At 42.2% G+C, this 27,004-nt stretch overlaps 1 protein-coding gene across 5 annotated transcripts in view; it reads left to right on the top strand.

Annotated features, from left to right (window-relative positions):
- The window catches only part of SUDS3 (SDS3 homolog, SIN3A corepressor complex component), a 215,599-nt gene extending 199,258 nt beyond the window's left edge, over nucleotides 1-16,341 (top strand). For 3 of the 5 annotated variants that reach the window (XR_014302954.1, XR_014302955.1, XR_014302956.1), the window contains 2 exons: nucleotides 6,793-7,098; nucleotides 16,176-16,341. Coding sequence is in view for 2 of the 5 variants with exons in the window: in XM_082699791.1 (XP_082555917.1) it covers nucleotides 6,970-7,058 (89 nt within the window). In the remaining 3 variants the exon portion in view is untranslated. Of the gene's footprint in view, nucleotides 1-6,792; nucleotides 7,099-16,175 lie in introns of those variants that run through there. The other 2 variants (XM_082699791.1, XM_082699799.1) reach the window with 2 other exon arrangements.
- Nucleotides 16,342-27,004: the final 10,663 nt, after the last annotated feature.

Here is a 27,004-nt window from a genome sequence, read left to right as displayed (position 1 = left end):
AAATTATGCTTCTCTGTATTTTTGAAATCTTCTACAATTCAGGTAGATGATGTTTGCATTAAGAAAAAAGTTATTTTTAATTAAACAAGCATCTCCACACAGCGCCTCCTCCGCCCCATCTCCACCATGTATATGGTCCTGGCACCTAGTGGTGCCTGTGGATGCTCTTACCGTCCAGACCATGTATTTATAGAATCTTAAATCCTCTGCTCTGCATGCAGCATTCTCAACACTGAAGGCAGGGTAGGCACCCGAAGCTTCCAGGTGAGAGAGCTATATGTAGACCTATCATTCTGAATGGTCCAAGCCTTCAGTTGCCCATACTCCCACTTGGTGCCTTTTGTCTTCAGCAGCCTAAGCACAGAACTTTGGACAGATGCAATCTGTTGGAGGCAAACATGAATTTGGTTTAAAATGCTCCTTTTTTGCCAGTGGCAGCAACTTTTCTTTCAACAGCTACCCAGTGGAGCGTATCACCATATGGCACCCAACTCCATCTCTCTGTGAGTGCCCTGAGGACACGTAGATGTATAGAAAAATAAAACCTAGTTCACGCCCTCAGGGGGTTAGTCTCCTAAAGGAAGCAGATTATATACATCTAGTCAAAACACGGTGTGATGATTATTACGACAACGGACTGCAGGGAACATCATATTTTTTCTCCCTCCACTCCCATCTTCCTGTGGCATATACCAAGGAGACGAATATCTTTGAGCATAATAATAACTAGAGGATGGGATAATGGAGAATGTTAATCTTGGCAGTGTGGTAGATCTGATTACTTTTTGATAATCCACTGTGAGGGAGGCCAGGCTGAGTATACCCAAAGGATCTGTACCCCTTCCTCACTGCCACAATCTTCAACCCAGCAGAGGAACAAAAGGAGAATGCAAATGGCTGAAAAATTGCCCTGGAAACTAAACATAAGAAGTTTGAGCAATGGCTTGAATAAACTAAGGGTCTGGGAGGGAAGGGAAGTGGAGAATGAGGGTCCAAGGGGAGGAGGCTTCCAAATTAGTAATTCCTCATGGGGTATCACTCCTTGGGAGGGGTGGGAAATCTTTGAACATACTGGAGTAGCTTGTAGGCTTTTGCAGAGTGTTATAACAGAATAAGAAACAATTTCAAAATCTTTATTGTCTTTGGAGTCTATAGGGATTAGAATATACCATCCAAATCCCAATAAGGTACTATTATCATCTTTTGGATTTTGTGTGGGGGAATTGATGGGCTATGCATAATTATTTTATTATTATTTATTTTCAGCATAACAGTATTCATTGTTTTAGTACCACACCCAGTGCTTCATGCAATCCATGCCCTCTCTAATACACACCACCTGGTTCCCCCAACCTCCCACCCCACCACCACTTCAAACCCCTCAGATTGTTTTTCAGAGTCCATAGTCTCTCTTGGTTCACCTCCCCTTCCAATATCCCCCAACTCCCTTCTCCCAACTCCCCATGTCCTCCATGCTATTTGTTATGCTCCACAAATAAGTGAAACCATATGATAATTGACTCTCTCTGCTTGACTTATTTCACTCAGCATAATCTCCTCCAGTCCCATCCATGTTGCTACAAAAGTTGGGTTTTCATCCTTTCTGATGGAGGCATAATACTCCATAGTGTATATGGACCACATCTTGCTCATCCATTCGTCCATTGAAGGGCATCTTGGTTCTTTCCACAGTTTGGTGACCATGGCCATTGCTGCTATAAACATTGGGGTACAGATGGCCCTTCTTTTCACTACATCTGTATCTTTGGGGTAAATACCCAGTAGTGCAATTGAAGGGTCATAGGAAGTTCTATTTTTAATTTCTTGAGGAATCTCCACACTGTTCTCCAAAGAGGCTGCACCAACTTGCATTCCCACCTTTCTGTGTAAGAGGGTTCCCCTTTCTCCACATCCCCTCCAACACATGTTGTTTCCTGTCTTGCTAATTTTGGCCATTCTAACTGGTGTAAGGTGATATCTCAATGAGGTTTTAATTTGAATCTCCCTGAGGGCTAATAATGATGAACATTTTTTCATGTGCCTGATAGTCATTTGTATGTCTTCATTGGGGAAGTGTCTGTTCATATCTTCTGCCCATTTTTTGATATGATTATCTGTTTTGTGTGTGTTGAGTTTGAAGAGTTCTTTATAGATCCTGGATATCAACCTTTTGTCTGTACTGTCATTTGCAAATATCTTCTCCCATTCCGTGGGTTGCCTCTTTGTTTTCTTGACTGTTTCCTTTGCTGTGCAGAAGCTTTTGATTTTGATGAAGTCCCAGAAGTTTATTTTGGCTTTTGTTTCCTTTGCCTTTGGAGATATATCTTGAAAGAAGTTGCTGTGGCTGATATTGAAGAGATTACTGCCTATGTTCTCCTCTAGGATTCTGATGGATTCCTGTCTCACGTTGAGGTCTTTTATCCATTTTGAGTTCATCTTTGTGTACAGTGTAAGAGAATGGACTTTATAACTACATCCTTCTGGATAAAGAACAAAATTATAGTGCTATAGTAGGTATTTTTCTCTTGCTATATTTCAACATAGAGATTAAGCATTTACCATGGTCAAGGTGCTTTCCTAGGTACTGGCAGTGAAGCTGGGAAAACAAATCTTTGGCCTCTTGGAGCTTTATACTTTGTGGGGGAGACATAATCTTATGGCAGCACAAAGGAGAAAGTGATTATTAGTGTCTGAGAGAGGAGGGGACAGCAAGCCTTTCCACCTGGTAAACATTTTAGCTAGAACTTGGAGGATGAGGAAGGCCTTGCCATGGGAGAAGGTGGCAGAAGACACGGTGAGGGCAATGGCTTAAAGAGGTGTTGTCAGGTATGTTTGGAGACTCTGGTGGTTGAGCATGGGCAGACCTGAAGAGACCAATAATTGGTCACACATGGGCCGAATTGGTCCACCAGTCATGTTTGGTTGGGTGAGCACATATTTTTCAAAATCTGTATTTAAATGTCTTTAGAGGAGCTTGACTACCTACTCATTCAGTCCCTACCTCTTGTTGTCCTCATACCTGGCCCTCTGTCCCATGTCGCTCACATACATTAAATACACAGGAATTTGGGTTTGCAAGTCATTGGCTGAAATTATTTTTTTAAATTAAAATTTAAAAACAAGTATAACCTAAATGTAGCAAAAAGCACAAATCATAAGCACATGCAGCATAATGAATTTGTGATCAGAACATACCCATGTGACCCGGATGAAGAGATGGATCATTGCAAATGTTTGTCAATATCAACCACCACCCGTTTTGGTCACTACCATCCCCAAGGTTATCTGTCTACTCCATGTCTTTTAACTAAATAGATTATTTTGCTTGTTTTTGAACTTTATGTATATTGAATCCTACGATAGTCTTGTTGTGTCTGGGTCACTCAACATTTGTCATATTCGTCCACATTGCTGCCTGTAGTTTCTCCATTCTCGTTACCACACACCACTGTATGATCATACCCCAACATATTTATCCATTCTATCCATTCTAGCATTGATGGGCACCTCAATAGTTTCCAATTTGGGGCCATTGTGAATAGTGATGCGATGAACCTTTCTATACATGTCTTTTAGTGAATATATGAGTGTAGTTCTCCCAAACATATACGTAGGAATGGGATTTCTAGGTTGTCGTGTATGTATATATTTAATATTAGTAGACACCACCAGATAGATTTTCAGAGTACTTGTACAAATTTACATTTCCACTATCAGTGGATGAGAGCTTCGGCTCCTCCACATTTTTGCCTTGGCTAGAGGCTCAGTTGCATTGTGGAGAATGGAGAGACACAAAACTGGAGAAATTGGCAGCAATAAGATGTTGCAAGATTTTAAGAGAAAGGATTAGAGCGTTCAGTATTTATTCAGTCACACTTTCAGCAATTTGATGAATATTTGCTACATATCTGATGCTTTAGTAGACTCGGGCTACATCTCTAAAGGGAGGGGCAGAATTCCTGTCCTCATGGAGTTTATCGTCTATTGGGAAAAGAAGCATCCACTGTCAGAATTGTAGTACCAATTCCAAGCCCTTATTTTTTAGTTTCCATTCCATGTCTGGCCTGTGGATGGACTTTCTTTAGGCTCTGTACAATTTCAGGCCATGTCTGCTGGGCCCCAGTTAACTCGATTAGCTTCCCTGGGGATTATTGATTGCTTGGACATCTAGATGCATTCAGATTCTAAAACTCCAATGTCACTTCTGGAGGTCAGTTAGTGTGGGGACTGGATCTTCACAGCTTGGGAATGATCCGGGCTTTCTGATTCATTGTCTGCTTTTTTCTTGCTGCGAGTGGTTGTAAAAGATGAGGTCTGCACCTCGGCCACGGCAGAGTCCTCATTAAATCTGCACTTCTCCTTGATTAGCCAAACCGTTCTCTTCCGTAGGAACTTCTATTCCTTCATACACCTCACTTCCATAATTGGAAGTTGTAAAAGCCTCTCCTTACTTGAATCACTGTGTCCTCTCTCTTCTGAGGCCAAATGTCAGTTTTCTCATAATACCCAGGCATGAAAAAGAATGATCCCATTGGCAGAAGGGTAGATCAGACAGCAAAGACTTCCCTGGTGAAGAGGTTGTCTGTATTGCTTCAGAGTGATTACCAGGGTGGGGGGGCACCTTGGTGGCTCAGTTGGCTAAGCATTTAACTCTTAATTGTAGTTCAGCTCATAATCTCAGGGTTGTGAGATCGAGCCCTGTGTTGTGCTCCGTGTTGAGCACAGAGCCTGCTTAAGATGGTCTCTCTCTCTCCCCCTTCCTCTGCCCCTCCCCTGCTCATGCTCTCTTTCCCTCTCTCAAAAATAAACAAACAAACAAAAAAACAAGAAAGTGATTGTTGGAACGGGACCAAACTGGGAAGCTACAGGGCATCATGCATTGTGGGTTTGGGGCAAATTTGGCTCCACAGTTATTCCCCCACAATTTATTGAGTAACAACCTTGTGGCAAGCATTTGTGCTGCGCACTGACAACATACTGGTGAACAAGTCATGGTCTCTGCCCTTGCAAAGCTCTGTCCAGTGAGGAAGACAGATATGTCAACCCAAAAATACAATGCAGTGTATAAATACTACCAATGGAGGAGTTCAGCATGCTGGGATTGCAAGGAGGGGACTGTAAGGAGGAGGCATCTCCCTACCCTGTGGTAGAAGGAAGGCTTCCTGGAAGAAGCGTCACTAGACTGAGTCCTGAGGAAGCTATGGGAGTGGGGAAAAATGAAGAAGAATATTTTAAGGAAGGGAAACACTATGTGCAAAGACCGGAAAGGAAGAGGACGTGATGAATTTGAGGGACAGAAATGAGTGCAGTCTAACTGGGCAGGTCGTAGAAGGTAGAGTGAGGCAAGGTCATGCTTTAGAGGTGGGCCATTTTAAGCCAGAGGGAGAAATTTGGACTTTTTCTTATAACAGAGAGGGCAGTGGGATGGGCTTTCAAGCAGAGGGAGTGACATGTTTAATTTTGTACTTTAGGGAGATCACTCTAATTGGAGTTTGGCAAAAGGATGGTTCTGTGACACTTGGGTGGTTGAGAAGAGGGGTCAGAGCTGTCTTGTATGGCAGAAAAACCCTTTCGGATCATTCTTGGGTAACAGTTTGGTGCTTTAGCAGATACTCTGGGTGCCCCTCCATATGCTAGTGATACCGTTTTATGCTTACTCTGCCCAAGGATCCCAAAGGGCAGCACAATGACTCTGCATATTGGCTTTCTCTGGTAGCTGGAGCCCCATGAGCTTGTGTCCAGGCTCCATAGTCTTAGCTCTCAACCAGTGACTGATGGGAGCTGGTAGAGAAATACCCCAGCTCTCTTGCTGTCCTGGGTGGAATGATCTGATTGCCCACAGTGGCAGCCTCTTCAATAATGTACTGTTTATTGACTTCTTCCCTTTCATTATCTCATTTACTCCACTCCCCCTCCTGCATTGGACACTGATACAACATGCACATGTCCCTTCATTGAAGGACTTGTTCCCCCAGCTGCCAGGAGTGCTGTTGGCAGATGACCTTCAACTGTCAGTCCCTTTAGAGATCATTTGACTGCAGACAGCTGCCTTGTGTAGGGACACACCTGGTTCTGGGAAAGCCCACAATCAATGACTGATTCGTTTGAGGTTATAAAGGCTTAGTCATCCTAGCCAAGTTTTGGACCACTCATAAGGATCATTTGAGCCTCAGAGCTCTCTGTAGGGTTGGCTCAGGTGTTGCTGGGCCTGCCTGCTGGCTCGTCTCTTCCTGCTTCCCGTCCCTGCTTCCTTCCCCTTCCTGTTATAGGTGTAGATTCCAAGGGCATTCTCTAATAAACACCCTGCCTGCTAACTCCATCTCAGAGTCCACTTTCTGGGGAACTCAGCCAGTGATGCCTACTTTCCTGGGATTACCCCTCAGACTCCTTGAATCATTGCCTTTCTGCCTTTTTTCCTAGGAGAACCAAACCCAAGACAATACTAGATCTTGCTAATAAACGGAGTAACAAAGTTGGCTTGGTCTGAGTTCCAGGGTAGAAGGGAAAAGACAAGAAAGCCCAGCAGCTTTGGAAGATAATGATTCAGGACAAGGGGTATTTCTTTGGACAGTAACACAAACCCTGTGTCAACTATTTTCCCCTAGACTTGGTTGTTGGAATCTCTAACCATTCATACTTAAATAAATCTCTCCACATTTTCTCTAAAGTACACTAAAGTATGTAGAGTTACTCCTGCGGGAAGCTATCATGCTTTATTTTGTAGTGTCTACCCTTATAACTCTCATTTAGGGGCTTGTCTTTGAATCCACTGTGTGTTTTCTCTGTCCACAGCTTTGTAATCTAGCATATCTGGAGAGTCACCAACTTCTTGGACCCCAGTGTCGCCTACTCTGGGACAAGGCTACCGCGGCAACTCTTAATGGCCCACCGTGTATCCCCCTCGGTCCGTCTGGATTTACCTTCAGCTGGCCACAGTTTCCACCTGCATCTCCCTTTTTTTTGCCCAAGGGCTTCCTCTGCTACCAGAGAGAACAGTGTCAGATCTAACAGCCTCGGCGAAACCCTCAGCTACCGAGGCAGGAAAATCCCTCGAATAGATGGCCCAGCCTCCTCATCCTCCAGTGAGACCATTTACAGGTGTGTTTCATATAATTTCTCCTAAGACTTCTTTTTTTCTTCTTTTAAAGATTTTATTTACTTATTTGAAAGAGAGAAAGAGCATGAACTGGAGAAGGGCAAAGGAGAGGGACAAGCAGACACCCCGTTAAGCAGGGATCCTGAGGCAGAGCTTGATCTCAGGACCCCAAGATCATGACCTTAGCTAAAGTCAGACGCTTAACCAACTCAGCCATCCAGGTGCCCCTCATCTCTATATTTTAATGTATTTTAATGTACCTAAATGTACCTTCCAAATTTAGTGAAAACTTACCCTGCTTCCTTTTCTGTGGTAGAATGTGGTAAGTAAACAGGAAAAAAAAAAAAAAGAGTCTTAATGTATTTACATAGGAAAAAAGGAAGAAGGCTGTTTATCTAAGTCCTTCTCTGAGTCAGAAGTCCAGTCTTTGGACTGGACATGTGGGCCCATGAAAACCTGCCCACAGACCCACTTCCAGTCCAGGGGAGGAGAATCGGGTTTTGGAGTTTATGCCTTGTCTTGCTCCTATTGACGAGGATGTGTCTGGCCATGACTGAGTTTGGAAAGAAGTTCGTGCAGAAAATCATCGGCTTTTCTTCTCCTGTGCACTTTGTGGGGCTGCTTTTTCATTCCACGTCACAAATTGGGGAAGGCCCATCTGCCTGTGTGATTAATGAGCCCTCTCTGCAGAAGCAGCAGAGATAAATGTCCTCTAGGAACCCGGCAAAGAGAAATGAAGAAATAGGATGGCTAATTTTCAGCCATTATTTTGGAGTCTGAACTCCTTCCCCGCATCAATTTAGCTATTATTTCAAAAACTAATTAATCTTCACTCAGGCAGCTCCAAGGGACCCGTGTTTAGATAATTAACAACCCGTGGATTATGAAAAGTCTCACTTGCAAATTTGGCTACAGCATTTGGGTAGAAGAACACTTTTCGTATTATTCCATTTAAACCGTCTTCCATCCGTCCTTCATTTCCTGACAATTAAGAGCAAATAATTAACCATGATGGATTTTGCTTGCCTACTTGCTACTCAAATAATGTTCTCCCTTCCTTTTGTGCTTAAACCACCTCCATCTGAGCCTTTTTGACCAGCTTTGTAGATAATTGCGTTGAACCAGGTAACGGTGGGCTTCATTCGCAATTAACACGCATCAAGAATGTTCGGATTTCGCCTTGGTGGGGAGTGGGAGGAAATTCCCAGGGCCCCATCAGAGAGGAAGCTTGTAATTTCTCCTTGGCCCCCACAAAGACTACAGCTTTCGGGTATAACTCTTTTTGTAGAATGTTTTCTCTGCCAAGGGAGGAGGAATTTAAGGCTAGACATTAGGGATGATTTTGGAACTGAAAAGGTTGAGACACCCTAGAACAAGTTACCAAAAGAGATGTTAGTTTCTATGAAATTTCACAATCAATCCCCTCCCAGAAGTGTTGTTCATTCAATAAACCAGGTGCCTACCTTGTGCCAGGCACTACAGAAATTTCTGGGAACAGTGGCAAGGAAATCAAATCCTGTTTTATGAAACGTATAGTCTAGGGAAGAGGTCAGACATTAATGAAATGATCCTCCAAATTTAAATAAGATTACATCTGGAGAAACAAAATAATATGAAAGCATTTAATTGGAGGGTGTAATCTACAGTGGGAATGGTGGTAATAGGTTGGAAAGGCTTCCCTGAGCAAGGTGCATTTGAGCTGATATATGAACCATGAGTAGATGCGAACTCTTGCAGGAAGAGCGTTGTTTCCAGAGAGAACAGCATGTACAAAACCTCTGAAGTTCTGAAAGCACTTGATGGACAGAAATTTGAAGAAACAAATATCAAATGGATTGGGAATATATTTTATTTTCATAAGTAATAGAATAGCAGTGGTGATAATGGACATCCCTGCCGTGTTCCTGACCTTAGTGGAAAAGCTTTCAGTTTTTCTCCATTGAGAATGATATTTGCAGTGGGTTTTTCATAGATGGCTTTGATGATATTGAGGTATGTGCCCTCTATCCCTACACTTTGAAGAGTTTTGATCAGGAAGGGATGCTGTACTTTGTCAAATGCTTTTTCAGCATCTATTGAAAGTATCATATGGTTCTTGTTCTTTCTTTTATTGATGTGTTGTATCACATTGACTGATTTGCGGATGTTGAACCAACCTTGCAGCCCTGGAATAAATCCCACTTGGTCGTGGTGAATAATCTTTTTAATGTACTGTTGAATCCTATTGGCTAGTGTTTTGTTGAGTATTTTCGCATCTGTGTTCATCAAGGATATCGGTCTATAGCTCTCTTTTTTGGTGGGATCCTTGTCTGGTTTTGGGATCAAGGTGATGCTGGCCTCATAAAATGAGTTTGGAAGTTTTCCTTCCATTTCTATTTTTTGGAACAGTTTCAGGAGAATAGGAATTAGTTCTTCTTTAAATGTTTGGTAGAATTCCCCCGGGAAGCCATCTGGCCCTGGGCTTTTGTTTGTTTGGAGATTTTTAATGACTGTTTCAATCTCCTTACTGGTTATGGGTCTGTTCAGGCTTTCTATTTCTTCCTGGTTCAGTTGTGGTAGTTTATATGTTTCTAGGAATGCATCCATTTCTTCCAGATTGTCAAATTTATTGCCGTAGAGTTGCTCATAGTATGTTCTTATAATAGTTTGTATTTCTTTGGTGTTAGTTGTGATCTCTCCTCTTTCATTCATGATTTTATTTATTTGGGTCCTTTCTCTTTTCTTTTTGATAAGTCGGGCCAGGGGTTTATCAATTTTATTAATTCTTTCAAAGAACCAGCTCCTACTTTCGTTGATTTTTTCTATTGTTTTTTTGGTTTCTATTTCATTGATTTCTGCTCTGATCTTTATGATTTCTCTTCTCCTGCTGGGCTTAGGGTTTCTTTCTTGTTCTTTCTCCAGCTCCTTTAGGTGTAGGGTTAGGTTGTGTACCTGAGACCTTTCTTGTTTCTTGAGAAAGGCTTGTACCGCTATATATTTTCCTCTCAGGACTGCCTTTATTGTGTCCCACAGATTTTGAACCGTTGTATTTTCATTATCATTTGTTTCCATGATTTTTTTCAATTCTTCTTTAATTTCCCGGTTGACCCATTCATTCTTTAGAAGGATACTGTTTAGTCTCCATGTATTTGGGTTCTTTCCAAACTTCCTTTTGTGGTTGAGTTCTAGCTTTAGAGCATTGTGGTCTGAAAATATGCAGGGAATGATCCCAATCTTTTGATACCGGTTGAGTCCTGATTTAGGACCGAGGATGTGATCTATTCTGGAGAATGTTCCATGTGCACTAGAGAAGAATGTGTATTCTGTTGCTTTGGGATGAAATGTTCTGAATATATCTGTGATGTCCATCTGGTCCAGTGTGTCGTTTAAGGCCTTTATTTCCTTGCTAATCTTTTGCTTGGATGACCTGTCCATTTCAGTGAGGGGAGTGTTAAAGTCCCCTACTATTATTGTATTATTGTTGATGTGTTTGATTTTGTTATTAATTGGTTTATATAGTTGGCTGCTCCCACGTTGGGGGCATAGATATTTAAAATTGTTAAATCTTCTTGTTGGACAGACCCTTTGAGTATGATATAGTGTCCTTCCTCATCTCTTATTATAGTCTTTGGCTTAAAATCTAATTGATCTGATATAAGGATTGCCACTCCTGCTTTCTTCTGGTGTCCATTAGCATGGTAAATTCTTTTCCACCCCCTCACTTTAAATCTGGAGGTGTCTTCGGGCTTAAAATGAGTTTCTTGGAGGCAACATATAGATGGGTTTTGTCTTTTTATCCATTCTGATACCCTGTGTCTTTTGACAGGGGCATTTAGCCCATTCACATTTAGGGTAACTATTGAGAGATATGAATTTAGTGCCATTGTATTGCCTGTTATGTTTTTAATAACACATAAAGTATTATTTGCTTTAGGGGTACAGGTCTGTGAATCATCAGACTTACACAATTCCCAGCACTCACCACACCATACCACATACCCCACCCAGTGTCCATAGCCCAGCCACCCGATCCCTCCCTTGCCCTCCATCCCCCAGCAACCCTAGTTTGTTTCCTGAGATTAAGAGGCTCTTATGGTTTGTCTCCCTCCTCGGTCCCATCTTGTTTCATTTTTTCCCTCCCTAACCCCCACAACTCCCTGCCCAGCCTCTCAAATGCCTCATATCAGAGAGATCATATGATAATTGTCTTTCTTTGGTTGGCTTATTTCACTAAGCATAACACCCTCTATGACCCTTGCATTTCATTGCAAATGTCAGAATTTCAGTTTTTTAATGGCTGCATAGTATTCCATTGTGTGTAGGTATATGTGTATATTATATGTCTCACATCTTCTTTATCCATTCATTTGTTGTTGGATATCTAGGCTCTTTCCATAGTTTGGCTATTGTGGACAGTGCTGCTATAAACATTGGGGTGCACGTGCCCCTTTGGATCACTACATTTGTATCTTTAGGGTAAATACCCAGTAGTGCCATTGCTGGGTCACAGGGTAGCTCTATTTTCAACTTTTTGAGGACCCACCATACTCTTTTCCAGAGTGGCTGCACCAGCTTGCATTCCCACCAACAGTGTAGGAGGGTTCCCCTTTCTCCGCATCCTTGCCAACATCTGTCATTTCCTGACTGGTTAATTTTAGCCATTCTGACTAGTGTGAGGTGGTATCTCACTGTGGTTTTGATTCGTATTTCCCTGGTGCCAAGTGATGTTGAAGACTTTTTCATGTGTCTGTTGGCCATTTGGATGTCTTCTTTGCAGAAATGTCTGTTCATGTCTTCTGCCCATTTCTTGATTGGATTCTTTGTTCTTTGGGTGTTGAGTTTGATAAATTCTTTATAGATACGGGATACTAGTCCTTTATCTGATAGGTCGTTTGCATAAATCTTCTCCCATTCTGTCCGTTGTTGTTTGGTTTTGTTGACCGTTTCCTTTGCTGTGCAAAAGCTTTTGATCTTGATGAAGTCCTTATAGTTCATTTTTGCCCTTGCTTCCCTTGCCTTTGGCGATGTTTCTAGGAAGAAGTTGCTGCAGCTGAGGTCAAAGAGGTTGCTGCCTGTGTTCTCCTCAAGGATTTTGATGGATTCCTGTCTCACATTGAGGTCTTTCACCCATTTTGAGTCTATTTTTGTATGTGGTGTAAGGAAATGGTCCAGTTTCATTCTTCTGCATGTGGCTGTCCAATTTTTGCAACACAATTTGTTGAAGAGACTTTTTTTCCACTGTACATTCTTTCCTGGTTTGTCAAAAACTAGTTGACTGCAGAGTTGAGGGTCCATTTCTGGGCTCCCTATTCTGTTCCATTGATCTATGTGTCTGTTTTTGTGCCAGTACCATAATGTCTTGATGATTACATGTTTGTAATGGAGCTTGAATTCTGGAATTGTGATGCCGCCAACTTTGGTTTTCTTTTTCAACATTCCTCTGGCTATTTGTGATCTTTTCTGTTTCCATATAAACTTTAGGATTATTTGTTCCATTTCTTTGAAAAAAGTTGATGGTATTTTCATAGGGATTGCATTAAATGTATAGATTGCTTTAGGTAGCATAGACAATTTTACAATATTTGTTCTGCCAATCCATGAGCATGGAACGTTTTTCCATTTCTTTGTGTCTTTCTCAATTTTTTTCATGAGTGCTTTATAGTTTTCTGAGTACAGATTCTTTGTGTCTTTGGTTAGGTTTATTCCTAGGTATCTTGTGGCTTTGGGTGCAATCATAAATGGGATTGACTCCTTAATTTCTCTTCCATCTTGCTATTGGTGTATAGAAATGCAACTGATTTCTGTGCATTGATGTTTATATCTTGACACTTTACTGAATTCCTGTATGAGCTGTAGCAGTTTTGGAGTGGAGTCTTTTGGGTTTTCTACATAAAGTATCCTATAAAATGCAGAAACTGAGAGTTTGGGTTCTTCTTTGCTGATTCAGATGCCTTTTATTTCTTTTTGTTGTCTTATTGCTGAGGCTAGGACTTCTAGTACTATGTTGAATAGCAGTGGTGATAGTGGACAGCCCTGCTGTGTTCCTGAACTTAGGGGACAAACTCTCAGCTTTCTTGAAAATGATATTCACTGTGAGTTTTTCATAGATGACTTTGATGATTTTGAGGTATATACCCTCTATCCTTACCCTGTGAAGAGTTTTGATCAAGAACAGATGCTGTACTTTGTCAAATGCTTTTTCTTAGTCTACTGAAAGGATTGTATAGTTCTTCTTTCTTTTATTAATATATCACATTGATTGATTTGTGGATGTTGAACCATTCTTGTAGCCCAGGAATAAATCCCACTTGGTCGTGGTGAATAATCTTTTTAATGTACTGTTGGGTCCTATTGGCTAGTATTTTGGAGAGAATTTTTGTATCCATGTTCATCAGGGATATTGGTCTGTAATTCTCCTTTTTGATCGGGTCTTTGTCTGGTTTTGGGATCAAGGTAATGCTGGCCTCATAAAATGAGTTTGGAAGTTTTCCTTCAATTTCTATTTTTTGGAACTGTTTCACGGGAATAGGTATTAGTTCTTCTTTAAATATTTGGTAGAATTCCCCCGGGAAGCTGTCTGGCCCTGGGCTCTTGTTTCTTGGGAATTTTTGATGACTGCTTCAATCTCCTTACTGATTATGGGTCTGTTCAGGTTTTCTATTTCTTTCTGGTTCAGTTGTGGTAGTTTATATGTCTCTAGAAATGCATCCATTTCTTCCAGATTGTCAAATTTGTTGGCGTAGAGTTGCTCATAATATGTTCTTAAAATTGTTTATATTTCTTTGATGTTGGTTGTAATATGATCTCTTTCATTCATGATTTTATTAATTTGGGTCCTTTCTCTTTTCTTTTTGATAAGTCTGGCCAGGGGTTTATCAATCTTATTAAATCTCTCAAAGAATTAGTTCCTAGTTTTGTTTATCTGTTCCACTGTTCTTTTGGCTTCTATTTCATTGATTTCTGCTCTGATCTATTTCATTGATTTCTGCTCCTTCTCTTCTCCTACTGGGTTTAGGCTTTATTTGTTATTCTTTCTCTGGCTCCTTTAGGTGTAGGGTTAGGTTGTATACTTGAGACCTTTCTTGTTTCTATATATAGAAACAAGATATATATATCTAGATATACATATATCTAGATATAATTATAATTATTATAAGTTTATTATAAATATGTTATTTATGTATAATATATGTCATATAATTATATTATTATTATATTATGGTATATAGTTAATTATATAATTATATGGTTATGTATTATATATAATATTATATATATATAGATATGTTAGCCTGGTGAATAGAACAGAGCCACACACTTGATTTTGGGTGTATTTTGGTCTGTTAGAAGAAACTGCTTCCCAAGATTTTAAAGAAAGAAAAACATATATATATATAAATAAGGGTAAACATAATGAAAAGATGGAATATGATTGTAAATATGAAAATTAAAAAAGGAATTGATAAGAAGTTGGTTGAAAAAAGAAAAAAAAGGAGGAAAGGATGTGATCAGGCTGGAGACTAGAAAAAGCCATGTACTAGATTTAAGGTATATTCTGGTCTATTAGAGGAAACTCTATCCCAAAATTAAAAAAAAAAAGAAAAAACTATATGTATACAAGAAATAAGGTTAAACAGAAGGAAGGGATAGAATATGATTATAACAGTGAAAATTTAAAATGATTTTTTAAAAAGTTATTGATAAAATAGGTAATAAACTTTAAAATAGGAAAGAGGAAAAATTTAAAAATAGAGTAAGAAAAAAATAAAAAATTTAACTTTGAAAGACTGAAGAATCATGGGCAAAAACCCACAAATTCTATGTGCTGTATTCCTGTAGCTCTGAAGTTTTACAGTTCTCATTGATCAGTGAACTTGGTCTTGGCTGGTGTTCTTGCTGATCTGCGGGAGGAGCCTGTAGGCAATGATTCTCAGTTGTCTTTGCTGGAGCTGGAATTACACTGCCCTTGTCAGGGGCCAGGCTAAGTAATCTACTCAGGTTCTTGGGAGCTTTGGTTCCCTGAAAGCTTTCCATAGAGTTTTGGAGGAGAATGAAAATGGTGACCTCTCAGGCCCCATAGGAGCTGGGAGATTGGGGCCCACTCCGCAGTGCACCCTCAGAGGAAAGCAGTCAATCCCTCTGATCTCCCTGGTCTCCAGCTGCACTCCGAGCTCACCCGGCCTGTGACTGAGCATTTCTATCTCTGGCACATGGCCCCGTTTGGACTCTCCAAACCTAGCAGATTCCTGCAGCAGGCTCCTATGCTGCTCCTTCTGCAGGAGGAAGGAGGGGCTTCCCTGGATCTGCCACTTATGGGGTCCCTGCTCGAAGATCAGTGGCCCAGCTGTGACTTAGATCATGGTTTACGGTAACCCCGAACTGAGAGCCCTGTCCTCAGCTCCATCTCTGTAGCTGGCTTCCCCGCTCCAATACCTGGGGCCTCTGCCACACTCAGGCACCCCTGGTCTTTCTGAGACCCCGTGGGTCTTGAGACCACACTGTCCCTGCAAGGTCTCCACTGCCCCCCTACAACTTAGCCTCTAGAGTGACGTCCCTCCGTGGAGGAGACCTCTAAAAGTTCTGATTTTGTTCTCTGCTGCTCTGTCACTTTCTAGGAGCCAACCCCCCTGCCCGGGGTCTCCCTTCCCATCAACTCGGATTCACTTCTCCAAATGTTCTGTGGGTCTAGGAGCAGACTTTTCTGCTCCTAGAATTGCTGCTTTTCTTCTCTTTGATCTCCTGTTCAGTTTGTAGGTGTTCAGAATGCTTTGATTACTCTGTAGCTGAGCTCCTGGGCCCCAGTGGTATTTAGGTCTCCTACTGCTCCACCATCTTGCTCCACTCTCCTAAGTGAGATATGTTTTATTTTCTAAGATTATATAGGTTTTTTCCTCATTTTAAGATTAATAGTCAAAAAAATTAAAAGCTAGTAAAGGTGGGGGTGGGGGAGGAATGGAACACCATCATGCAAAATTCAGCTTCCTAAACCCCTCTCTGGAACTGCAGAATCATAGACCTCTAGAGGTCAGCTGGGCCGGGAAACTGATGATCAGAGTGGGTAAGTGATTTATGGGTTTTTTCTTTTTTCTTTCTTTTTAAGATTTTATTTATTTATTTGAGAGAATGAGCGAGCAAGAGCACAAGCAATGGGAGAAGGAGAAGCAGACTCCCTGCTGAGCAGGGAGCCCGACATGGGGCTCAATCCTGGAACTCCAACATCACACCCCAGGCGGAGGGCAGACGCTTAACTGACTGAAACACCAGGTGCCCCGTAAGTGACTTGTTAAAGGCTAATTAAGGACAGGTATCCTACCAGGCGTATACATGTCATTGGGGGTACTCATGAAGGTCTTAGGAGGTACATCTATAAGTATTTTTTTATTTGAATGGTCAATATTTAATGAAATGTATCAGGAGCAATATAATTGGTTCATCAAACTTTTGGTCTCTAAGATGGTATTGTTCACAATGAAGTTATATGGGGAAAAATGAGTTGGTTTAAAGAAAAGCTTAACCATATTACAGCTGATACACAAATATGGCAAAACCCATGAGCATTAAGCAAGAGGGGGGGCGTGCACCACATCATGCTGCTCAGAATACTTTAGGGTAAATTAATTAGGGACAGAGATATTCCAGCAACCTCAGAAAATCCCTTTCAGGACTTCTGATTCCAGATCACTTAGGATTTTTCCACCTTGTTCCATTCTTTGGTTTCCTTTCCATGAAAATATCCTCTTGGTTCATCTCTCTTCAGACTTTGGGGGAAGAAAGTAAAAGGTCACTGACTTCATGTAATCCTAACAGTAATAGCCACGAGTATAACAATGTCAGTTATGGCAAGTGAGAGATTTGCGAAGGGAGCCGTCCACCCCTTTCTGAGACCGCGCAGTTAATGAACGTGAACTTTGGAAGCAGATTAAGGCACTGTGGCAGATAAACCTTTTAGCGGGAAGATTATACTGATGAGGAAGCCCATCATTTCCTTGGCTCCCCTTTTCTCCAGGTTGGTTTTTCAGTAAAATTGGCTGCCTCTCCTCACGAGCTCAGGTTGAGCTTGGAGGATGGTGTGAAAGGCAGACACAGGATGAAAGCTTGCTCATCCTTGGGCACAAGTTTCTGCTGAAATGGGTTTCTTCTGAGAGCAGGTGTGGTCAGGGCTGATTCGTCCATTGACACAGTAGGTGCAGTCCCGAGCGCCCACAAAAATGTTTTAATTTACTTTAAAGTCAGACGAAAAACACGAGTATCATCCAGCCAGGGTTATATATATCCAGCCAGTCATAAAATATGTTTTCAAATCTATATATTTTTTTTGAGGAAGGAATTCATGAACACAAAAGTGCCTAAGACCTTTAAAAGTCATAATGTAGCCCTGTGTATGGGGGACCTCTTTTTTTTTTTTTTTAATTTCTGCTCATCACTTATTCCCCTTGTCTTCTGGTTGCAGAACCTGTGGGAAACTCCTCCTTCTTTATTCTAGGTCCTGTGAAATTCAGATGGGTTTTGTCAGTCTTGGCTCCAGAAGTGTAGGGGCCTACGTGGGGCCAATTAGGGCCAACAAGACTCAAATTAATTGTGGGAAGGGAGGAGTAGAATGCAGGCTGGAGATGGCTGGTCATTATACCTACGACTCTAAGGGGTGAGTGGGGAAAGAAGCTATTAGAATAGCTGCTGGTTCTCTAGCAGTAGGAGTTGGGGGTCTTTAACTTTCCTGACATGAGACTCTCTCTGGAGAGGATCTGATTGGTTCCTCCTCAGTCAGGTGTCCACCTCTGGTCCAGTCACCTGTGGCTAAAGGATGGCTTAGCAAGGTTCTATAAACATCATTGTCAAGACTCAGTGCCCTGAGGGAGTCTTAGACTTACGAGAAATTGTCTAGTACAGGTTATTTGCTAGAAAGTTGGTTTTTCTTCTTCTTCTTCTTTCTTTCTTTATTTTTTTGGGGTTTAATTTTGGTTTTGTTTTGAGCTAGGAAGCTATGGAATGTCAGGTGTTATGGCTTGGGCTTCTGATTTTGAGTGGGAGACTTTAAGAAACTTTTGGGGCAGGGGAGGGCGCCTGGGTGGCTCAGTGGGTTAAGCCTCTGTCTTCGATCAGGTGATGATCTCAGGGTCCTGGGATCGAGTCCCACATCCGGCTCTCTGCTCAGCAGAGAGCCTGCTTCCCCGTCTCTCTCTGCCTGCCTCTCTGGGATCTCTGTCTGTCAAATTAAAAAAAAAAAAATCTTATAAAAAAAGAAACTTTTTAAAAGTTTTTATTTTCTTCCTTATTTTTTTTAAAAGATTTTATTTATTTATTTGACAGAGATCATGAGTAGGCAGAGAGGCAGGCACAGACAGAAAGAGGGGGAAGGAGGCTCCACGCTGAGCAGAGAGCCCAATGTGGGGCTCGATCCCAGGACCCTGGGATCATGACCTGAGCAGCCCAGGAGCCCCAAGAAGCTTTGATCTAATTCAGAATTTTGCAATTCCTGAAGAATTTGTGTGATAGCAAGTGTTAGTGGGGATATTCGGAAGGATTTTATGATCACGTACATTTGGGAAATAATAGTTTAAATAAAATCATTTGAACTTCTTTCCTTCAGGACTTCTTAGATCTTTCATATGTTCATATGCATTATGAATCTCCAGGGGAGGAGGAAACCGAAGGTCCAGTATTTCTTAAACTTATATGACTACCAAACTAGGAATTTTGCGGAATTCCTAGCTTTGAAGAAAACTACTCTTTTGAGGAATACAGTTTAAGAAATACTGGTTAAGGGGCGCCTAGGTGGCTCAGTTGGTTAATCATCCCATTCTTGGTTTCGGCACAGGTCATGATCATGGGGTCCTGGGATGGAGCCTCCAATCCAGCTCAGCAGGGAGTCTGTTTCTCCCTCTCCATCTGCCCCTTCCTCTGCTTACATGCGCTATCTCTAAAATAAATAAATAAATCTTAGAAAAAAGAAATACCGGTCAAGTTTATTAACCTTGAGAACATTAAATGCTATAAAGGAGAAACACTAAAAAATCTAAAACCTTCAAAGTTCCTTTTTTATGAGGATGCACCCAGAGTCTAACAAGTTCAGTTTTTTTTTTGTTGTTGTTCTTGTTTTGTTTTTTTTTTACTAAGAGATGTGGTATTCTATACCAGCTCCATCAATATTAAAAATAATAAAAAGCAACCATATCTAATGTGAATTCTAAGCCCTAGGAAACTGTGCTAGGGGATTTATGTGCACTGTCTCATTTAATAGTCACCCCAGTAAAGGAGGTAAGTGCTGTGATCAGTCCCATTTTATAGCTCAGAAAACTGAGGTACGGAGAGTTAAAGTAACTTGAATGTGGTGGAAGTAACAGCTGAAGCCAGGTAATCGGACTCTAGCATCCTGCCCCCAACCCATTTTAATGCTAGAATACTTTGCATATTACATTGGGCAAGTCTCTTCTCTTACTGAATCTCAATTTCTTGATCTGTAAATTGAGTGCGTCAGACTTTTATAGTTTTTTAAAAAAAAATTTATTTATTTGAGAGAGAGTGAGAAAGAGGGCACTAGGGGGGAAAGGGTGAAAAGAGAGAGAGAAGTAGACTCCGCGCTGAGCAGGGAGCCCCACATGGGGCTCAGTCCCAGGACTCTGGGATCATGACCTGAGCTGAAGGCAGGCGCTTAACCCACTGAGCCAACCAGGCACCCACTGCATCAGACTTTTAAAGCGATCTGGTTCTATGTAGATTTTCCATCTTTGTGTGATTTGATATCTGTGACCCCACCTTGCGGAAAGTGGCCATCAATAAAATGGTTTCCTCGCTACAGGTGATTAAAGACCGAGGAGGGGGCAGTAGAGGTAGAACTGGGGAACTTCAGACAATTGCTTAGGAACAGGGACAGCAGTCCTGAATGTAGGTTTCACCACTGCAAAGTGACACGCTGGCGAGGTAAGTAAGAACCTGTGAAAATGAGGCCTTCGGAGAGGTCTCTATTGATTGCCAGTCTAAATTTAGCTGAGATATCAGATGCCCGGACAGACATCAATGGCTGCGCTAGAAGCCCCAACTTCTTTCCCGGCACGTGGCAGATGGGTGTATGAGCCAGTCTCAGCAGTTCACTGGTTTGCCATCCATCAACCCGTGGCGGGTGGGCCTTGAGTCATCTCACGTTCTTCTGGCTCTGCATTGCTCACATGGGACAGATGTCATGTGTCAGAATTGATGTTTCCTTCCAAAGGAAGAGGACAGGATGGAAGAGACCTGTTAAGCGAACCCTCGATGATACTGTGTATCTCTAGGCCACTTTATGCCTTCCATCCCAGAAGAAGCTGTATCCCAAGATTAAGATAATAGCCCTAACCATTCACTGAACCCCAGATAGGTGCTTAAAATGTAGGATGCCGTTGCCATTTTACAGATGGAAAAACAGAGGTAAGAAGCTACCACATTATAGAACACTTGCTTCAGGTCGTTAGTCTACTTAGCTTATATGGACCTTAAATATCTATGTCTCCACATCCCCTCACACAATCCTATGAATTCCTACTGATATATTTTACTATGTGGTATGTTTTTGAATTTGGATTAAAATAATTTAGATAGTGAGAAATACTTCTATTCTGAATCTCATTTTATGTGATGAAACTGAGCCACGTACTGCAAAACTCTTAATGGAAGTACTGGAATTTAACCCAGGTGGTCTGATCCTACCTAAAATGACCATGTAATTTGACATCTAAAAAGGCATTTTTTTGAGGTATAATTGACATACCATGTTCTATCAGTTTCATGTGTACAACATAGTGATTTGACATTTGCTGTATGTTGAGAACTAATTATGCTATACATTATATGTGGTATGTTTTTGAATTTGGATTAAAATAATTTAAATAGTGAGATACTTCTTTTTTTAAGATTTTATTTATTTATTTGACAGAGATCACAAGTAGGCAGAGAGGAAGGGAAGCAGGCTCCCTACTGAGCAGAGAGCCTGATGTGGGGCTTGATTCCAGGACCCTGGGACCATGACCTGAGCTGAAGGCAGAGGCTTTAACCCACTGAGCCACCCAGGCGCCCCTAGTGAGAGATACTTCTATTATGAGTCTCATTTTATGCGATGAAACTGAGCCAAGTAGTGCAAAGCTCTTAATGGAAGTACTTGAATTTAACCCAGGTGGTCTGACCCTACCTAAGATGACTGAGTAATTTTTTTTTAAAGATTTTATTTATTTATTTGTCAGAGAGAGAGAGAGAGCACAGGCAGAGTGGCAGGCAGAGTCAGAGGGAGAGGCAGGCTCCCTGCGGGGCAAGGAGCCCAATGTGGGACTCGATCCCAGGATGCTGGGATCATGACCTGAGCCGAAGGCAGCTGCTTAACCAACTGAGCCACCCAGGTGTCCCATGACTGTGTAATTTGACATCTAAAAAGGCATTTTTTGAGGTAAAATTGACATATCATGTTCTATCAGTTTTGTATGTACAACATAGTGATTTGACATTTACTATACATTGTGAACTAAACACTGTGATGTCTAGTTACTGTCTGTCATGATACAAAGTGAATACAATACTATTGACTGTATTCCCCAAGCTGTACATGGCATCCCCGTGACTTCTGTATTTTATAACTGTAAAATAGCATTCTTCTGTGGGTAAAAAGGGAATGAAGCCATAATCACAAGTGTGAATCAGGATGGTCCCATGTAAGCCAGAATATATGGTCACTTTAGCTATATGGATCTCCATGAAATAATAAAAATAAATAGTGTATCTAAGGCACTTACCCCAGTACCTGAAACATAGTATCTACTCCAAATATTTTAGCCGCATTTATTCTTACCCATCATAAGGGTCATTGTCCGGGGGATGGCCATATTTTGGGTTAAAGAAATGGCTGTCTTACTCTATCCAGTGTTTTGTTTTGTGTTTGTTTTTCCTGGTTAATGATGCCACGAAGAGGCAGTGTCTTCCTTGGATTGTGGAGGGTGTCCTGGAGAAATTCACCTTACGTTGACCTGGAAGGTTGCTGGAAGGGTGCTGTCTGAGGTCCTGAAGAGTATTTTGTAACTATCTCATTTGTAACCAGAAGGGCATTTTGAGACACTTGGGTGTGTTTTGTGGTAGATGAATAGATGGTCTGCGTTCAATGAATATCATGGCCCTGCAATTGAAAAATGAACTGAAATATTAATAGGTCTTACCAACTGCTGGGTGATTGCAGAGTTGAAAAGCCACCGGAAGCCTTTGGGACAGAATTGCTGTGTGCTAGAAGAGAAATGATGGGAAAGGAGAAGTGCTGTGGGCTGGGGAGGGTGACTGCCCAAATTGAGCAGAGCTGTTATTGGAGGGCAAGGATCATATATTCTGTATGCTGTAAGGTGAATTGTGCCTGTTTAGGATTATCAATAACTTGCTTGTATCTGTGCTTGGGAAATGCACCAAAGACTGGGTTGAATTAGATGATTGTCACAGGTAAAATAATGAAGTAGGAATGGTTTCGTTTTAACATCCTCTTCACATCCTTGGTATCATCCCTGCAACTTGGATACAAGAACATGGCTCCATGACTTGGAAACTGCTATCTGGACCTGCCCGACACTGCGCCATATTCTGGGGAGGGACCGTCTAGTGAGGAATTATTTAGCAGCAAGTGAAACTCCTCTCTTGTCGCTTTAAACAAGGGGTCAGGAAGTCAATGGTTACGGGTGTTGGTCCAGTGAGTGGCTTAGGAATGTCAGGACCACTGTATGTAGTCTTTCTTCAGCCTTTCCTTTATGTTAGTTATCTTAAGATCGTGCGGTAGCTGCTTTAGTTTCAGACAACACATGTATGTTCAAGACAGGAAGAAGGTGGGCAGGGGAAAAGGCAGAGTCACCACACCAGCTGCTTCTGTCTCCTCCAAATGAGAAAGCAGATGCCTTCTCGGGACTTCTCCTTCAATAGCTTTTGCTTCCCTTTGTTCCCTGTACCTGGGTCAGATTACCATCCTTAGTTGCCAGAGATATAGGAAGAGGGAACAAGATTGTCATGATCAACTTAGACCAATGGCGACCCATTGCCTGGAGTTGGCACTTGATTTTTCCAAATGTAATTTGGTTTCGTTATCAAGAGAGAGAGAAATAAATAATTGCTGAGGCAATGAATGGTGTCTTCCATTATCTTTTTTACTTACAATTGGAGACAGTTTCTGGGGAAACTGATTTCTATTATGTTTTTATACCTTAAGAGTCTTAAACTGTGCTTATAGCTTTTTAGAAAACGTTTAAGTGGATAAATGACCAGTGTATTTCTGCTGAATTATAAAACAAGCCAAGTAGTCTCATTTTCTGTTAATATATTTTGGTTTGGGGCTACGAATTTTATGAAAACACACCACAATTTGAAGATGTGGTTCTAATAATGAGAATTTCAGCTAGCAGTAGGTCAGCAAGGGCAAATCTCATCTTCATAGAGCATTGGAGTGTGCAGTATCCTTTTGTGAAGACTTTCATTGCTTTTTAGTTTTTTGAGGAGAGTCCTAATATATCAGCCCTGGAAGAAGTCTTTGATAATGGTAATCAATAGGTAGAATTCTTGAACTTGCACCGCCTGCTAGGCATTCTACTTGGACTTTTTTTTTTTTTTTTAAGATTTATTTGAGAAAGAGAGAGAGAGCGTGTGCATGCATGGGCAGTGGGGAGGGGCATTGAGGGAGGGAGAAGCAGACTCCCCACCGAGCAGGGAGCCTGACATGGGACTCGATCCCAGGATCCAGAATCATGACTCGAGCTGAAGGCAGACGTTTAACAGAATGAGCCACCCAGGTGCCTCTCTACTAGGACTTAAAATTATCAATTTATTTAATCCTTGTGATGAGCCTATGAGGTAGATAATATTATCATCCCTAGTTCATAGAAGTGCAAATTAAGACCCAGAGAGATTTTGTAACCCACCTAAGTTTATAAATATTGCAAGTGGGGGGGCTTGGATTCAGATCCAGACTGCTTGGTTGCAGAGCACACGCTCATCTTCCCTGGGCAAAGTGGCCTCTCGGGTAATAATAGCTGTCCTTGGTTGAAAGTCTATTTTTGCATCTACGGTATAGCATACATTTATGTAAGCGTGTTACATATGCTTTCTCATTTGACTTTCACAACTACCCTGCGAGGCAACTACGATTCTTATCCTCCTTTTCCTGTAAAAGAAACAAAGCACAGAGAGGATAAAGGGCCTTGGTCCTATGTTAGTTGGTGGGGTGAACTCCAGCTTGTCTGGGCCCTGAACGCAGGATCTTTGCTTGTGCTGTTCTGTGTTTCTTAAGATCAGTCTTTTAGAAATTCATTTATTTATTTGAGAAAGAGAGAGGCAGTGGGGAGCAGCAGAGGGAGAGGAAGAGAGAGTCCCAAGGCAACCCTGCACCAAGCATGGAGCCCAACGCAGGGCTTGATCTCAAGACCCCGAGACAGCGACCTGAGCTGAAACCCAAGAGTCAGATACTTAACCAACTATGCCATCCAGGTGCCTGGAGATCAGTCTTTTGAAAGCCCTCATTCTAGAGATGAGATTCAACAGAAACAGGATGAGGAAAGCTCATTAAGGGTGGCTAGATGTTCGGAAGCCTGTGAGAGAAGAGTTGTTACCTTCATTTCACGTGTATTCGTTATGTTACATGCTAAAATGCTGTATCTAAGAGGCCCCCATGTGGGGTGGCCTAAGTGAGACAGAAGCTTATCTCTCCCTTATGTACTGGTGGAGTTTGGTGGTTTAAAGCTGGCTTCTGTTACTGGATTCAACGCAGCTGTTCACTTATAACTTCTTAGCAGAAAAGAGAAAAAGAATGTAGAGGGAAAATTGCTTGCTTTTAGGGGTGCAACGTGGAGCTTCCACATGCCATGCAGTCTCTCTACTTATATTTCATTGATCAGAATGTGGTCACATGTCATTAGCTGCAAGGCAGGCTGGGAAGCATCTAGGTGGGTGGCCATATCCTCTGGGAAGGGGTGGAGGAAACAATGGATATTGATTGGGGGCCAGTCAGCAGTCTGTGCCACATCAACAGTGAGCAAGTGGAGGCTCAGAAGGGTAGATTTTGCCCACACCACATAGCAGCAAACATGGGCCGTGCACATTTTGAGGAAAGCTAGGTGAGGGAGAAGTGTCAGGTTGGGCAGGTCAGGGAGTGGTGCAGAGAAAGGGCATTGCAAAGCTCCGAGTGGCAGACACAGGCCACAGTGAAAGACTCAGATACCTGCAAGAGCCGGTCGTAGAAGCTGGGTGAGTGGCTAGCTGGGTGCAGGTGAATTCATGCTTGTGATGGGGTGACATGATTTGAGACACTGATAGGAAGCTGGGCCTTAGGGTTGCTGAACTCTAGGGAATACCCTTTCCAAATGGTTCGACTGGAAACGTGGTACCCCAGAGCTATGTGACATGTGAGCTCTGCCAGGAAGGCCCTTCTCCTGCTGCACTGTCATTGGTCAGGACTTTGAGATGGGGACTGGCATCCGGAAGGTTTGTTCCAGAGAACTCTTGGGATCAGTACCTTGGAGGGAAGAGAAGGAAGCAGAATTGAAAAGAAGAGGAAGTCGAGCTACAATTAGCTCTCAATGGAAACCTCAGCCAACCTTAGAGAGTTCTGGAGAGCAGATGATCTTCCCAACCAATCTCTGAAGTTGTCTGAGCAAGAAGGCTGGGTCTGCATGCCTGCTATTAGTAATTGGGTGCCGGCTGCCTGGGAAAGGCGGCATGACCTTGGGGCTGACCTCAGATGAGGTAGCTCTCCTCGGCTGAGGCAATCCCTGAACGGGGCTGATGGCACAGTGCTCTCCTAAAAGCATTTCAGGAGTTGGGCTATTACATCCTTCATTTCTGAAGGGGGATCTTGGCACCTCGTGGCATTCACCACATTCCCCGGTCAACACACTGCCCACTATTCCTTTATCACAGAGTGTTTCATGAAGAAGTCCCTTTTTCAAATCTCAGCTATCCCTGGATTGGCAGGGAGGGGGTATCTACAATTTAGATTTCATCATGAGCTAACTAACAGTTGGTTTAACCACCAGCCCCTCCTTGGGGCCTGTAACCAGCACTAGAGAACACTGAAGGGACAGGTCATGCCTGGAGTGGATGGGACACGTGACAGGAGGTCTACAGGAAGCAGAAGGGGAAGCTGAGAGGGAGGCAAAGCCAAGTTCCTCCTCTCCTCACCTAGCTCAAAGTAGATTCTGCCTGAGGTGGAGATCACAGGGAGAAGGTAGGCCCTGCGTGGTTCTGTGATCAGACTTTTCCCAATTTCACCCAAAGCCAAGACATTCCTTCTTTCTTTTGTTTGAATTTCTAATTTGCTCTTTACCAAGATGGCTACCTGTTCAGGAGAATGAAAGATCACAGTTTGATCTGGTTCAGAGTTTTTTTTTTTTTTTTTCCCTCTCTCCCTCTCAGCATAACAGCTCACACATCTATGGGCTACAGCTAAAAAGTGATTTTTAAAGACTTCTCATTGACAAAGAAATCAATGGAAAGAAATCTCTGCCTCCCCCTTCCATTCTGCTTTTAATTATTTTTCCTTTCCAATCCTCTGCTAGGAATGTTTTGTCTGAGACCATCTATCATACTTTGTCAGAAAGTTGCATTGTTAAGGACGGGGGTCCTGCTGGCTGAACTGAGGAGCTGGTGGTTCCCCCCACAGTCTTAGCAATGAACTCAGCTCGAGCAAGAAGTGGAATCAACGAATTCCATCAGGAAGATGGAATCCCAAGGCAAAGTCATCTTTCAAGGGCAGGGTTATTGCAGAAATATCTTCATGACAGCCTCCAAGGAACAAGTGTTGGAGAGGGTAGGGCTAACGAGAGGGAAAGGTTGGAGGGATGACGTTTCAAAAAGATATGGAAGGAAAGGACTTGGGTGTCCCAGAAGCTGTCACTCCAAGCTCCTCTGTTCAGAGGTCGTGTCACCTCAGGTAAGTTGACTACCTCTCTGAGC

This window comes from Mustela nivalis, assembly GCF_964662115.1.
Source record: "Mustela nivalis genome assembly, chromosome: 14".
Taxonomy (NCBI): domain Eukaryota; kingdom Metazoa; phylum Chordata; class Mammalia; order Carnivora; family Mustelidae; genus Mustela; species Mustela nivalis.
Note: the sequence above shows the minus strand (reverse complement) of the source record. Positions and strands in the feature narration are given on the sequence as shown.